A 14180-nucleotide genomic window follows, 5' to 3' on the forward strand; every position below is an offset into this window, starting at 1 on the left:
AGATTTCAAGTGAATAAATAGTCATAGGCATATATCAAGTGCATGGCCAAAAGCATTGTTAAATGGATCTGTTATTGCATCCAGTTGTTCAATTATCTCTTCTAAAGCACTCACAGAGGAGCACTTTGAGGCAAAGGTTGCTTGTGAAGGAAATCATCCACAGTTGGCTGAYGCAAAACATGACCCGTATTTCTCCCCATTTTCAAAGGCAGGTTGTATCTTCCCGTCGGCTTCCCCTCCCTCCCCTTTGAAGGTAAAATACTGCTATCTGTTACTCCCCTCACTCTGAAACTTTCTGTACCCTGATATCCACACACTATTTCTTTCACTTACACGGTGAATAATAAAACGTGTATCTCAAACATCATCCTCTCTGCTGCATTTTCAAGCTATGATACATGAATTTTCAGTGTTTTATATGAAGCAGCAGAAGTTGCACCCTCTGAGGTAACCAGGCCCGTCTCCACACTCCTGATTAGCAATCATCCACTAAAAAATTATTGAAAACAAATTAACAGCTGTGGGAAAATTCTAAGGAGAAGGTTTCCTGGGGCCTTTATCAGCTGATTTTCTTATTTTTTTTCATTATTCTTTATTTTAGTCAATTCAGTTAACAAAGTTTTTTTTGTTGTTTCATCAAAGTCCTGGATTCCTGTCTGGGATGAGAGGACASAGCCTCCAACTGTGCCAGGAGAGGTTCAGGTGGAAATCAGGAAGATTTTCTTCACTAAGAAGGTGGTCAGGCATTGGAAGGGGCTGCCCAGGAAGGAGGTGGAGTGACCAGCCCTATAAGAGTTCAAAATCCAASTGGATGTGGCACTCAGTRCWCTGGTTTAGTTGACAAGGTGGTCATCAAAGGCTGGACTTGGTGATCTTTGAGATCTTTTCCAACCTCAATGATTCACATCAAACKGTCTAAAAAGCCTGTTTCTTACTCAGCCCCATATAACTCCAGTTAAACACCACAGGATTTCTAAAGAAGTGGAATCAATGTTGGGAAGCTGAAGCGATAAAAGAAATAGTACATGGTATATGAAAAAAAATCAGCTCTTACTAAGGCAGCAGCAGAGCTGAGYGCTACAGAAAGCAGCAACTGCACTCCTGGTGGAAAATACACTCCTGCAGAATTTAATACTGGACTCCCATGAAACCAGTCTTTAAAAAAACACAAAGAAACAGCAGTAACTGCAACTCTGAGCAGAAATCCCACAAAATTGTGTGAACAGTTCCCAGGTCTGCCGTGAAGGGAAGCCAATACTGGAAGGGGCAATGCAGTTCCTACTTACTCTACTAAGTCAAAGAGCTTCTGGGGCTCGGCTGGGGGTGGGTAGATGATCTCCTCGATGCATTTCCGAACGCAGTTTGCATAGGCAGTGGAGATGTGGATGAAGGCCTCGAGGTTCCGCATCTGCCGGGCCAGCTCRAGGAGCCGCTGCGTGCCCATCACGTTCAGCTGCAGGGCATGTCTAAGGGGAAACAAGCACAAGGCATTTCACTGGGAAGAGTGGATGAAAGCCAAGCCTTATCCAAACCACATAATGGACAGGGAAGTCAGGGGAGGGGACCCAGGGGAGCAGAAAGTGTGAGTGAAATGCAAGTGTGAAACCAGCYTTCAGAGCAATGCTGTTGGATTTGTTGGTCCAGACATGAATGTCTCTCAAATATTTTTAATGCAATTTGAAGGGTCATAAGTAACACTCTGTCTTCACTAACATCTCTAAATGTGATATGTTTGCCACCTCTCCCTGGAACACTGAGGCACTGTGGTTCCTATGGTGCCCATTCAGTGTTCTCTGGAGGGACCACTGCTAAACCAGATGAACACATGGTTTCAGAAAGCCAGAAAGGGTCCTGGGGCCCAGAAAAACAGATTCATGGCAWCACAGAATGGCTTGGCTTGGAAGKACCTTAAAAATCACCCAGTTCCACCCCATGCCATGGGTAGGCACACCTTTCATCASACCAYGTTGCTCAGRGCCSCATCCAACCTGACCTGGAACACTTCTAGGGATGGGGCAGCCACGGGTTCTCTGGRCAACCTGTGCCAGGGCCTCAGGACTCTTACAGTAAGGAATTTCCTCCTGATACCTAATCTAAACCCACTTGCATTAAGTTTGAAGCTATTCAWAATCAAAGAAGACACAATTAGAGATAGCAGCCTAAATTGCCAAGGAATGGAGATGAGAACTGATAAACGTAAGAGAAAGAATGCCGTGGTTAACAAGGTTGACCTGCCAGCACCCAGCATAGCTAGAAGTTGTCCTAGAGACAATCTGCAACAGATCTCATCCAGCAGACTCTGCTGCATGCTTTGTACTGGAAGAAAAACACTTTCCTGCATAGAAGGGTAAAGGCCCAGAAAGATGCCATCAGCTCAGCCCAGGAGTAGAATCTTTCAAAGATGTACAACGTTCAGAATTATACTATCAAGCACACACTAAAAAACCTTAATTATGTTGAAGAGAAATGGTAAATARTCCAAAGGAAAAAATTAGCTACAGAGTATGATCAATATTTGGATCGCAGTATCTAAAGCCAGAGATACTTTTCTTTTGACATGTTGTTTTGTAGATTTCTATTTCSTTCTGCCCTTCTAGCAGGACAAACACTTCTACTTGAGCTATCCTTCAGACAAAAGTTACTTTTCCATGTACACTTCTGTTTGACTGCATCCCTTCTGAGAAGGAGTGAGTAGAACTGCACTCATAATAGGGGCCTAGCATGGATTTCTGCTGAGATGCTCAGAGCTCCTTCAGCCTTCAAAGGGAATATCATCTAAGCCTGGTGGTTTGTTATTTGTTTAGTCATTCTTTATTTTCTTCTATTTCTATTAAAACACCATCTATTAATATTTCAATATAACACAATTTCTGAGATTTCTGCCCTCAAGAGTTCCACCTGGAAAATTCCCTAAATGTACTGCATGTTGATGCCAATAATTCATGTAGTGTCCCCACTGCTGCTTTCCCAGTATATTCACATCAATGCTTTTGTCCCTTCGTCTTCTACTGGCTTTACATACTCTGTTGTAATCTTTGAGATTCTGCCATGTTAAAAAAGTAATTTTGTGTCATTATCAAGTTGCTGCTTGAAATTCTTAACTGAGCAGCATTATTGTGCTTTCACATTTAACTTGCTAAAACTTTTACCCATCTGGTGTATTTTATTATTCAGTCACAAATAATTTGATTTGAAGAACTTCTCATATTTTACCTTCTAATTATAATTTTCCTTGTTCTGTTAGACAGATTTTGACAGATCACATACAATCAGTCTTTAAATAATTTCTACACTGCCTGCAAACTGATGACCTTTTTAACTTTCAACTTCTTTCTAGCTATCCTCCTTATTAAAAATGTGGCTTCCCTTTCATGTTCCATGCCCCTGAGTTTTATTTTTAAAGTGGGTTCATTTGTGCATTGATTTAAGAACATTTATGGCTACTTACATATTGGCGCAAGATTACATCAAAAGCTGCTTCCCTTCTGGTGTTTCTCTAATTAGTTGTTCTAAAAAAGCAAATATTTATGGTGGACATAGTGGATATCTATTTAGTCTATGTGTGAGCAAATGAGGACTAAGAATTGTGTTTTCTACTATCACAGCTTTAGTGTTTTTCAAAAGATCTATGAGGATCTAGCAATGAAGRTAATCCACCTGGTTTGCTGACCTGTGCAATCTGCATAGAAGCACTTCCACATCTAATCTTATTTCAGTGGCTTATTTCTGTGGGTTTTTCTTAATGGAAGAGCCTGCCTGGACCAGCACTCCCAAGGGAACTCCTTCAGAAACCAAGCACTTACTGAAAACAGTTAATGACATGGAGTACCTGGTGTTTTAAAGGTTGTGTTTCCTCAAACCACAGCTCAYTTCCCTCCGCAGCTACCCAGTGACAAAGAAAGGCCATTAAACACCAGCTTCAGAGACAGACACAATATAGTTTCACTTCCAGCTGTCTCCAGCTCTGCCAAAACATTTCCCTGTTGACCACACTTTTCCCCACCCCGATTTTAGGTCACACTTAACTCCTTTACTGTATTACAACCCAATCCCACAGTTCTTCCTTTTTCTTCCCATGGGAATGTGCCRAGACAGCTCACTTTTGACAAGCACACGCACACGACATTTTCAGAGCACTCCCCCTGCATGTTCAGTGCAGAACCAYGGGGAGCTCAACCATGAAAGAGGAGAATTACCACTGCAGACATGCAAGGAATGCTCTGAGCAGTGCCATGGTGCATCCTGGATCACACTCAGCAAACACAGAAAGCGGGACGTACTTGAGGGGTTCGTCAAAGCGAACTGTGGCTGCACAGTGGAAGACAACATTGACCCGGGTCAGAAGCTCCTCCTCATCTTCAGCACTGATGGCCAGCTTGGGCTGGGTGAGTTCAGCATTAATAGGCTTAATCTTCTCGTGGAAATTAGGGCAATCTTCTCGGACTCTGTCAAAGACCTTGAAGCACAAACAGAGAGAGATCAGGTACAGAATTAGGCTGCTGAGATTGCTTTGATTAGCAGCCAGTCTGACTGCATCAATCAATGCAGCTGGCACAAAAGAGTTCCTGTCTGGGAGGACACAGATGAGATGATAAAATAGTCCATTCCCTTGTTYCTTCCCAGAGGAAACAGAATTAAAATATAGAGGGTATAGAGGGCATTGCTCTGAAGAGATTAATAAATCCTCTCTCCAACCACTCATTTCCTCAGATAACCACCAAAATTTCTGTGTCCACATCTCCTGCCACTACTTGCTATATGACCTGGAGGCCTGCCTGTAGCATGAAAACAGGAACTAAACAGCAGGAGGGCAGAGTATGGAGTGGGAAAGCCAGTGCAGCATTAGACTCAAGCAATTTTCTAGATAGTTCTACAAAGTACTTGCAAAGAGGAGGGGAACTGGGCTTTCTTACTCCACCTCCTCTTCCTTTGCTGCTTCTTGTCTACCGTCACTCTTTTTTCATGTCAGAGGAGTCCAGTGGGGACCTTCTTTTGGGATGGAAGGATGGGGCATCTCAATAACCCCATCAGCAGTGGCTGAGTGCCACCAGCAGCCCTGCAAAACTGAACATGTGTGCAGCTGGCTGGCCTCTCATGCCATCTTTCAGACCTTTTCTTCCTGCAAGTATAATCCATAGCTCTTTCCAAGACATGTTTCTGCCCAGCATGACTGAGCAACTTCAACTGAATGAACAGAAACTGTTATGACCAAAAAGCTCCTCTCTTTTCATTTTTTTTTTCTTTTGGAGGCGGTGCTATGGGGGTGGAGCACAGTGACAACATGAAAGGTAGAAAGAATCCATAGAATAGAAAGGCTGTGGGATCTGAAGAGGTATGATCCAGATTCCAAAGGATAATCACAATTCCAAGGTAACAAGTCTACTGACAGGATCCCCTAGTACTGGGAGAGGTTACTGAGGGATGCAAAGCGTGGGTGCCTTGAAGAGCTGAACCTGCCTTGGGGCAACAGGATGGACTKTACAGTAGCTCTGTGTTTTGGGCGTGTTTCCTTTACTCTGTGGTTTACTCACCAGTAACACTGAGTTGGGAAATATTTTTACTGCCACAGACTCTTGTTTTCCTAGAGATTGTTCTGTCTTTGATGTGCCCAGTACTTACGTATGAGCAGAAATTCTGTGACATAAATTAAACATACTAAAAGACACATGCAAGATGAAATTGATCCTAATGGCAATATATTTTTTTTTGCTTGATTAAGGGATTACCATCTTTCTGCTTATCTGACAAACAAATCTAGATAAACCTCAAGGTTCTTAGGGATAAAGAAAATCATTAGCCTTCCCAATTATACACCACACTCTGTACCTGATTTATTTTAAATTGACACACAGCTGCACATCCTTCATTAACCTGAAACTTTAGCCCAAGTTACGACAAGATAAAGCCACTTCACTGCTCTYAGTTGCACCTGACTGATCACATCTTTCATCAAGGTGGCTAGGCCAGGAAATGGATTTCTAGGCAGAGAAATTTATTCATGGACAAAGGTGTTGGTGGGAGCTGGCTGGACTGTAGGAACTGAATTCCCAGGCAGCAAAAACCTTAATGTCTCTAAAAAGCTTGTTGTCTACCAAGATGCTACATTGGCTCTCCAAATATGCATCATCTCATGAGAGATCATATGCCAGCAAACCCTGATGGGACACAAAAGCAAAGGTTTTTCAGAGAACCCACATGAGACCAAAGCTATCTTGTGGGACTCTCAGGAATATTAGTTTGCGTTTGCTTGTTCTGTTGCAAAGAGAGTGCAAAATGCCATGAAAAGAGAGCTATTTTCTACTTGTTTGGCATAAATAATGCAAAGGCAGAGAAAGAATGAATCAGCCCTTTCTCCTTTCAGTCATGGTATATAAAATAAGAGTAGTATTTCTGCAGTGGCAGCCTTGGACAGCTGAATTCTTCCTCCATCTCCTCCTGACATTCCCACTGCAGATAATATTCCCTTCAGCTTCTGTGCCTGCTGCTACCACGTGCCACTCAGCTGCTGCAGCTTTTCACCCCCTCCAATGATTCACTGCACTCTGAAGGATGAAGGCAATTTCTAAATGCAARCTCACAAGACAGCACACTCCTTTGGAAACCTTCTGCACCACGGGAACATTCAGTACATKGTCACCATTAAATCAGATAACGGGAGCAGCTGTTTTATCAAAGTCTGCTGCTTCTTTCATTGAAGCTGAAGGTTTCAGTCTTGTCAGGGCTTTACAGGGAAATGARGGAAGATTTAAGGGCAAAACAAATGCAGTTTATTTTATACTGCTTCCTACAGTTCAAGGAGTACTTAACATAAAGATGATGCTTAGTCTGAAGGTAAACTGTAATTGCATCTCTAAATTCTGATGAACTCACCCAGAGCACAAAAAGATAAATCCCCAATAACTGTGTGAGGCCTAAGGATTGTTCTGTCTTTTCTTTTTAGAAGCCATCTGCCAATATAAAACATAGTGGACTGGCCTGATGTACCATTGSAATTACATGAAAACACTGCCCAGGTCAGCAGTATTTCTGAAGGGATACAGGAATTGCCACGAAATTACAGTTAAGAGAAAGAAAAGGCTTTTGACTTCAAGTTGTCCAATATTAACAAAACTGAGGGAAATCAGTAATAACATTACCCTGATTTCAGTGTCTTTTTAAGCATCCTAATGCATTGCAGGGGCAGCACTGCTGCCTTGCCCAAACCGAAAAATTAATCTAGTAACGGCTATTCTCATTTTTAACATCAAAATAGGATGCAAGTTCAGCATGGGCTGTGCTGCCCCTCRACAGAGGGGAGAATTTATTCCTCATTTTATAATTAGGCATTTCCCATTTATAAAATTAAACCAAACTGTGTTTTCACTTTATATTGTCAAGAAAGTAAAAACAGGGAATTKGGAATTTCTCATCTAGAATTTCTCCCAACATTCCAGCTGAGTGTGTTTGATGGACACTTTCCCTATTCCTGCCCACTTAAGCWGTGACCTCCCTTTCCAAAGGACATCTGCAGCTATTGGTGTTCATGCTCTTACCTTAAAGCATGTAATAATTCAGAGAGCTTTCTGCCTAACAATCCTTCAATAAGAAATTTTTCCATACCACAAAGATACAAAAACCTCAAAGAAAGGGCAAACTGCACATCTATGAAACAGCACAGATGAAAAATACAGGAACCACTGAACAGTGCAAAATGCCAAAGGCTTCTCATCTTCTTCAGGAGGCATTTTCAGTGAAGCAAATACAAACTAATGAAAAATAGAGTGCCTAAGCCATGCTCCATTTAAAAAAAATAAAGAACTTGCATGAGTCTGGTCTTGTAGAAGCCATTCAAAGGCCTGGGCAGTCTTGTCTTTTTTGGACAGCACTCACGGAACTCCCTCTGCCACATCAGGGAATTGTGACTGACTCAGAAAACATCCAGTTTCTCAGTGTGGCCAAGAAAGGCAGCCTTTTCTCCTCAGGTGTGTTTCACAGGTGCCAGGAAATCAGGTTTCTCCAGAAGGATTGCTAACTTATATTCGGTAAGAAYATTTCATGGTATTACTGTGTGAGAATCTTTCAAAAGGAGAAAATCCAGAGAATTCCCACAAAATTGAACTCATATATGACAAACTAATGAGAACATTAAGGTTGAGAGAGGTCAATTAATTTAAAAAAAAAAAAAAGTAAAAAGCTTCCACCTCGCAGATAAAGAAATGGAAGAGATCACTTAGCATAATTCGGAAGAATGTAAGCAAGAACTACTTGTGTAAAGGAAATATGTAATTTATCCTAAGAAAGACATAAGCCAAGGGATAAAATATTGTGGAAAGAATTTCTTTAAAGGAAAAGGTGTCCACTGGATGTGTGGAATAATTTTAAACCCAGGGTGTTTGAAATCCCCTTTCTGAACAGAGCACTGKTGTAGAAATGCAGAGGAACAGCCTATATATAAATACACAAAATAACAGCCTGGGGTGCTCATCCCTCCCTCGGTGATTTCAATGACAGCATGACAAACATACAAGTGATCATCACAAATTTAAACAACTGAAGGTACCAAAGTAATGGAAACAACTCTTAAAGAAACACCTATGTCTGCAGTTTATTCCTGCTGAAAGGGCTTACCAGACTTGTGTTTGCCATTGATAAAACTCTCCAGTACATTTAGGGAAGGAAGGTACACAACCATTTTAGAATTTCCACTGTAGCAAATTTGAGATATAATTGTGCAGCTTCTTGACATAAAGCAATTAGCCAGCAATTAATCTTTAGTCTGGTAGATTTCCAGCAATAAACATCAGGATTATTCAGTCAAGAAATGTGTGAAAATGCAGGTCAGAATGCTTTAACTGGGATAAAGCCTTCCCCCCTGCCCCACTTTTRCACTCTCTGCCTCATTTCCTCTTCAGAAAATTGCTTTTAAGTACAGTTCTTCTCAAGGCAAATAAAACATAATTCATCTCATCAGTTGAAGGCAGTCAGCAGAGCGTTCCTCATTACAGAAAAACAAATGGCTTATGCTTCAATCCAGAGCTATTACTTTCCCCTGAGTAGAGCTAATGTAGTGGAAATACAGTACCCACCACCAACATTTAGTAAACAAAACAGCTGATTATTTAAAGATGAAGGCTACAGAAACAAAGAGATAAGACAGAAAGTTTCAATACAGGTCAGCTAAAAGATGTGGTTTTGAAAAGCCAGTTTCCTTGAAAATTGGCAGCTGGCCAAGCCTGCTGTTTTCTAGCAAGAATACTCGAATTACACACAGTGAAACTGGAACACTTTCCCAGTCAGATGCTGTAGACAGGAGTATGAGGGACTTGTGAGACATGGAAAAGCTTTCCCTGGCCTCTAGTGGGGGTGGACAAGTCATGGATAGRACATGGAGCTTTCTGATGTTTATCACAGATGTTCCTGGTGCCCCTGGGTGGTACTTTGAGATTTGCATCAGCGTTCGGTGGGGAAGAATGTAAGTGTAGGCAAAGAAAATGGCTACACTCGCAGCTTTTCCTGCAGGAACCACTGAAAATGTTCCTTCCCACACATTTTCCAGGACTGTTTTCCTTTTCATCCTTCTTCCATAACTATTCCCCAATGAGGCCATGGGTCAGTAGGAGTCAACTGCCAAAGGATGTCATTCACAAGTGTAGTCAGATCCCTGTCCCCTTCCTCAGTTCCTGCCATGCAGAATTATTACCACTTGCTTTGAGAATCACTGTATGGACTTGGAAATGTCAGTAAGTATAACGTTATCCAGACATGGGATCTTTATCTTCTTTTCCATACCCACTGCCTTATTGAGTTTCACAGCCAGATGTGCTTGGACACCAGGGAACTTCAGGAGTATTTGCTGCATCCCTGGGGATAACGAGCCTGGACCAAGGGCTGTGTCAAATACAGGCTCCTACTTCTTGGAGATGTTGTTAGAAATGACCAAGAAAGACTCTGAAAGATAGGTAAAGAAATTACCAAAATCCGCTTTCCCATTTGAAAGCATATTGGTTGTTACACAGGCACAGAGGAGGCAGCCAGCGCATCACCTGTATAAAACACAGTGCTGGGATGCAATTCCAAGTTTTATTTCAAGGACAACTCTGTGGATGCATCTGGGCCATTCAACTCCTAGACATACATCTGGAAAAGTCTTGAGATGAATCTCCTCTGAACTTGGGTCCTTCCAAAGARCTCTTCTGAAGCAACAGCAACACAGGGTGGGTGTCCTGCACATCTATAATCACCCTATCCTCATTCTAAGGCAGAAAGCACAGAATGCCACCATGAAAAGGATCACAGGGAATGTGGGCGCCAAAGTGCACCTTAATTAAAAGGGCAAAGGAGGTAAAAATCCTTTAATGTCACAYGCAGAAGTTGAACAAATCAAGACAAAGGCATCAAATATGTAAAGCTATTCAAATAAAAGARATTCTTTAAACACTGCAGTGAGAGGGCACTCAAGTGTAGAGAACTGAACATCTGGGAAATGAGTACAGTAGAATAAAAATTCACTCTTCTATTATGAACTGTGAAAGAAAATTACCAGAAAGAAGAATAAATCACTGGTCACAAGTGAGGAGTTAGCCTAGAACATGCGCTTTTCTCAACACATATCCCACCTGTGGCCATGGTGTTTTGGAAGATAAGAAAGCTTTCTGGCACTAGTGCAAGACACTTCCTGCCAGCAGGTTTCAGCGACCAAAATTCATCCCAAGAATATCCAATTTATGGATGTGTCACACAGTGCAATCAATTAAACATGGAAGTTTTGCAGGAAATTCCTGGAATTCATTGATGAGAACTTCCTTCTACAAGTGACAGAGGAGTCAATGAGGAGAGGTGCTGTGCTGGACCTTGCTCTCAGCAACCCCTTGTTCTCATCAACAGGTTTAGATTGGACATTCTTGGAAATTCCTCCCTGTGAGGATGATGAGGCCCTGGCRAAAYCTGGGATAGTGAAGCGGATGGAACTGGATGAGTTTAAGGCCCTTTCCAACCTAAACCATTCGATAATTTCATGATTTACCTAGGCCAATTTCTCATTTCAGCATTCTTCTGTGCTCACATCTGATACAAACATTTTGGCCTTCTTATGTCATGTCACATAARTTTTTGTTATCCTCATCATGACAGCGTAATTTTTTGACTGATGCTTAAAAGAAAGCCCTRAGCCGGGGTATCCCAGCCTGTTAAATACCTGCCTTTTTCTCTTTGCTGTAACTTAGACAGGATGATATTCCCACAGTAAAGCTACAGGCAGCACACAGAGTGAGTAAACAAACGGGAAAATTCCTGGGAGATTATCAGAAGCTAATGCAATTTAGAAGACTGATAGGAAGAGCGGGCACACCACTATAAGCGAGGCCCCTTGCTCACAGGAGACCAATCCAGTGAAGAAGAAAACAACTGATATTCTAAGAAAACTAAGAAAGGATATCTTAACCACTGTAAACCGATTTTCTACAGTGCCACTATTCCAAGCAAGCAAGGAAGTAGAGTTACAAGTAATCCTTGATTTCCATCCAAGGAGTCTCCAGCTTAGGGAAATTAAAACTTCTTTAAGAAGATAGAACCATCTGTCCAAATAATGTCAGCTACTTACAGCAGAATCTGGCTCTGCAAGTACCCCTGTTACTGGAGACAAACTGTAATCAATGCCCCTGATTATGGCCAGTTCTTAGAAGAATCCACAGAAAACATTTGGAAATAGTTCCAAAAGTCCCCTCTGGAATCACAGCTCAAACCTTTTCTCTGAATCCAACCTCATTCCATGTTATTCAAAATTTGAACTTCTTTTTAACAATGTTTGGCTCAGTGGTTCTGCACATATGAAAATTCTTGAAATTGACCTCTTCCTGGCATGGGTAAAAACAAACAAAAAAAATTATACAAAAAAATCAATTCCACTGAACTTTATCAAATTAYCTGAGTGTAAGAGAAAGGCAAATTTGTCCCAGGAAGTCTGTAGCAGCCTTTTGGCACACAGACTCCCTTTTCTACTCACTTGGGTGTCATCAGGCAGGAGGTGTTGTCTTGTTTCACAACAAAGATACCTGTTGTCAGGAAGGCCATTGCCCATCAGCCTGCGATAGTAACACGTCTGCCAGGAGCAGATGTCGCTCAGTTCCTGGTACAAAGATCAGAGCGTTGCCACAGATGGCTCAGTTACACCCTCTGAAATGTTTCTGCCTCTCCTGCCATTGCAGTTGCACCCTACTAGAATGTTCTGACAGGCCTGATGGCAAAAGACAAGTCAGATGATATTTCACACATCCTGCAAGACTGTTCCTCTTTCAGGCAGGGAAAGACGAGTTTTGTTTGCAGTCAGGTAGGAGTTTCTGTGATACTCTTTGAGTATCTGTGGTTTTTTAGTTTTTTTKTTTTGTTTTGGGTTTTTTTTGGTTTTTTTTTTGTTTGTTTGTTTGGTGTTTTTTCACAATACAGAAATCCAGGTATTCTAGCACAGAAAGAAACTAACGCACATTTTAAACAGGATCAGAAAGCCATATCAAGTGTCCTTAAGCCAGGCTCAGGTTTTAGCTTGCTCTGACATCTCAGAGACTGTTGAAGGGTAATCAACAAGCTTCATTTACCATCTCTGGAACTCTATTAATTCTTCCAGCTAAACCCAGAATGTTAAAACTTTCTGTGCACAGAATTTGTGGCTCAAGACATCTTTCACACTGCCATGCAGTTTTCAATACAGGTATCTAGATAAAAGGTTTTTTTTTTTTCTGCAAGTATATTTTCAATTCATATTGCTTCCAAGTGAAACCAAAGTGGATAATCCATGTAAGCTGAACTGGAATTCACGTTAGCTGCATGTCTTGCCTTTAGCTTCCAGCTCTAGATTGCACCAACTAATTTYATGCTAGCCAGTCCATACACAGCAGAAAAGTGAGCACTTGGGCTAATTATGCTTCAGTTCTAACAAATCACTTCCCTGTGTGTCATCAGAATGAACAATGTTTCCAAYCAGGTTAAACCATGCAGGGCCAGGATTTGGATTTGATGATCCGTGTGGGCCCTTTCCAACTCAGAGTATTCTACGATTCTATGATTCTACGAACAAAAAGTTGTTTGTACACAAAAGCCTCCCCATCTGTCTGAGCAGGGATTACCAGTAATGAGCCTGTGTCCTTGGCCCTGGTCCCACGAGGTTATAAATTCCTTTAATGCTTTAATCTACTGGTGAAAAAAAYCCTGGCAGAAGGAGTGGAGGAGAAACAAACAGAACATACCCCAAGCAACCACGGGGAGGTACTGAAATGAACCTCTCACCCCACACAGAGGCTTCACAAATAAGAAATACTCAACGTTCTGCAATACTATTTGCATGATGCTATACTATATATCCTAACTACGAATTTCACTGAGGGAAACACAACTCATTTCTCCACCTGTCCTGCAATAGTTGGTAGAGGCAGCCCATGGCTTTCTCAGATTCCCTGGGGAAAAAAATCCAATCCAATACTGAAAGATCTGCCCCAAACTATGTGATTGTAAAGTTAGGATCTCTAGGGTATACAGCACAACTACCACAGCGTGATAAGGCATACACAGGAGATTCTGATGGAGCACCAAGAAATGCTTCTCCTTGGAATGAGTAAAGCAATTAAAACAGCTCAAGGACAACACAGATGCATAAGCAGAAAACCAGAGTGAAAAAGGGGTTACTCTGGTGCTGTGTTATGCAGACTATGCACAAGAGAAGACACTGCTTGTGCTTAATKAGGTCTGGGTGTCAAGACTAAAATAAAATTATTTGTCTTAATGAGCGAACATGATAAACAATATGACGCTAGCATGAACTGGGTGCTGGCAGGGGAGTTTCGTGGTGCACAGTCTTCCAAAGTYACTTGTACCCAGGCAACCTCTTAAGAAAAACTACACAAATCAAGACTGCCTGAGTAACAGCACTGAAAAAATACAGCAAACTCGATTATGAATGYGGCAGAAATGGGACCAACTAGGAAAAAAAACTAACTGGGGACAGACGTTTGAGAGYGATTTGGATAGAGAAAGTGAGGTGCAAGGATAGTCCAAAAAACAAACATCCAAAATGAGAAAACAGAAAGATATAAAATCAGGTACAGAATAAAAGACGTCAGTAGGAGGGTGGCCACCTCCGTTGGTTTTGCTTCACCCAGTTTTTGGAAGTGAGGGGACCAAAAAGATGGCTCCTGTGAGAAGCTTCTGGAGGC

At 41.7% G+C, this 14180-nt stretch overlaps 1 protein-coding gene across 2 annotated transcripts in view; it reads right to left on the reverse strand.

Moving 5' to 3' along the window:
- FAR2 (fatty acyl-CoA reductase 2) overlaps window positions 1-14180 on the reverse strand; it is a 114754-nt gene that overhangs the window by 18251 nt on the left and 82323 nt on the right. For both annotated transcript variants that reach the window (XM_057385665.1, XM_057385674.1), the window contains exons 3-4: window positions 4281-4456; window positions 1287-1466 (exon numbers count right to left, since the gene is read on the reverse strand). In XM_057385665.1, coding sequence (XP_057241648.1) covers window positions 1287-1466; window positions 4281-4456 — 356 coding nt within the window. The remainder of the gene's footprint in view (window positions 1-1286; window positions 1467-4280; window positions 4457-14180) is intronic.

This window comes from Malurus melanocephalus, unplaced genomic scaffold (assembly GCF_030028575.1).
Source record: "Malurus melanocephalus ecotype Western Australia unplaced genomic scaffold, MMel_1.1 scaffold_16, whole genome shotgun sequence".
NCBI lineage: Eukaryota > Metazoa > Chordata > Aves > Passeriformes > Maluridae > Malurus > Malurus melanocephalus.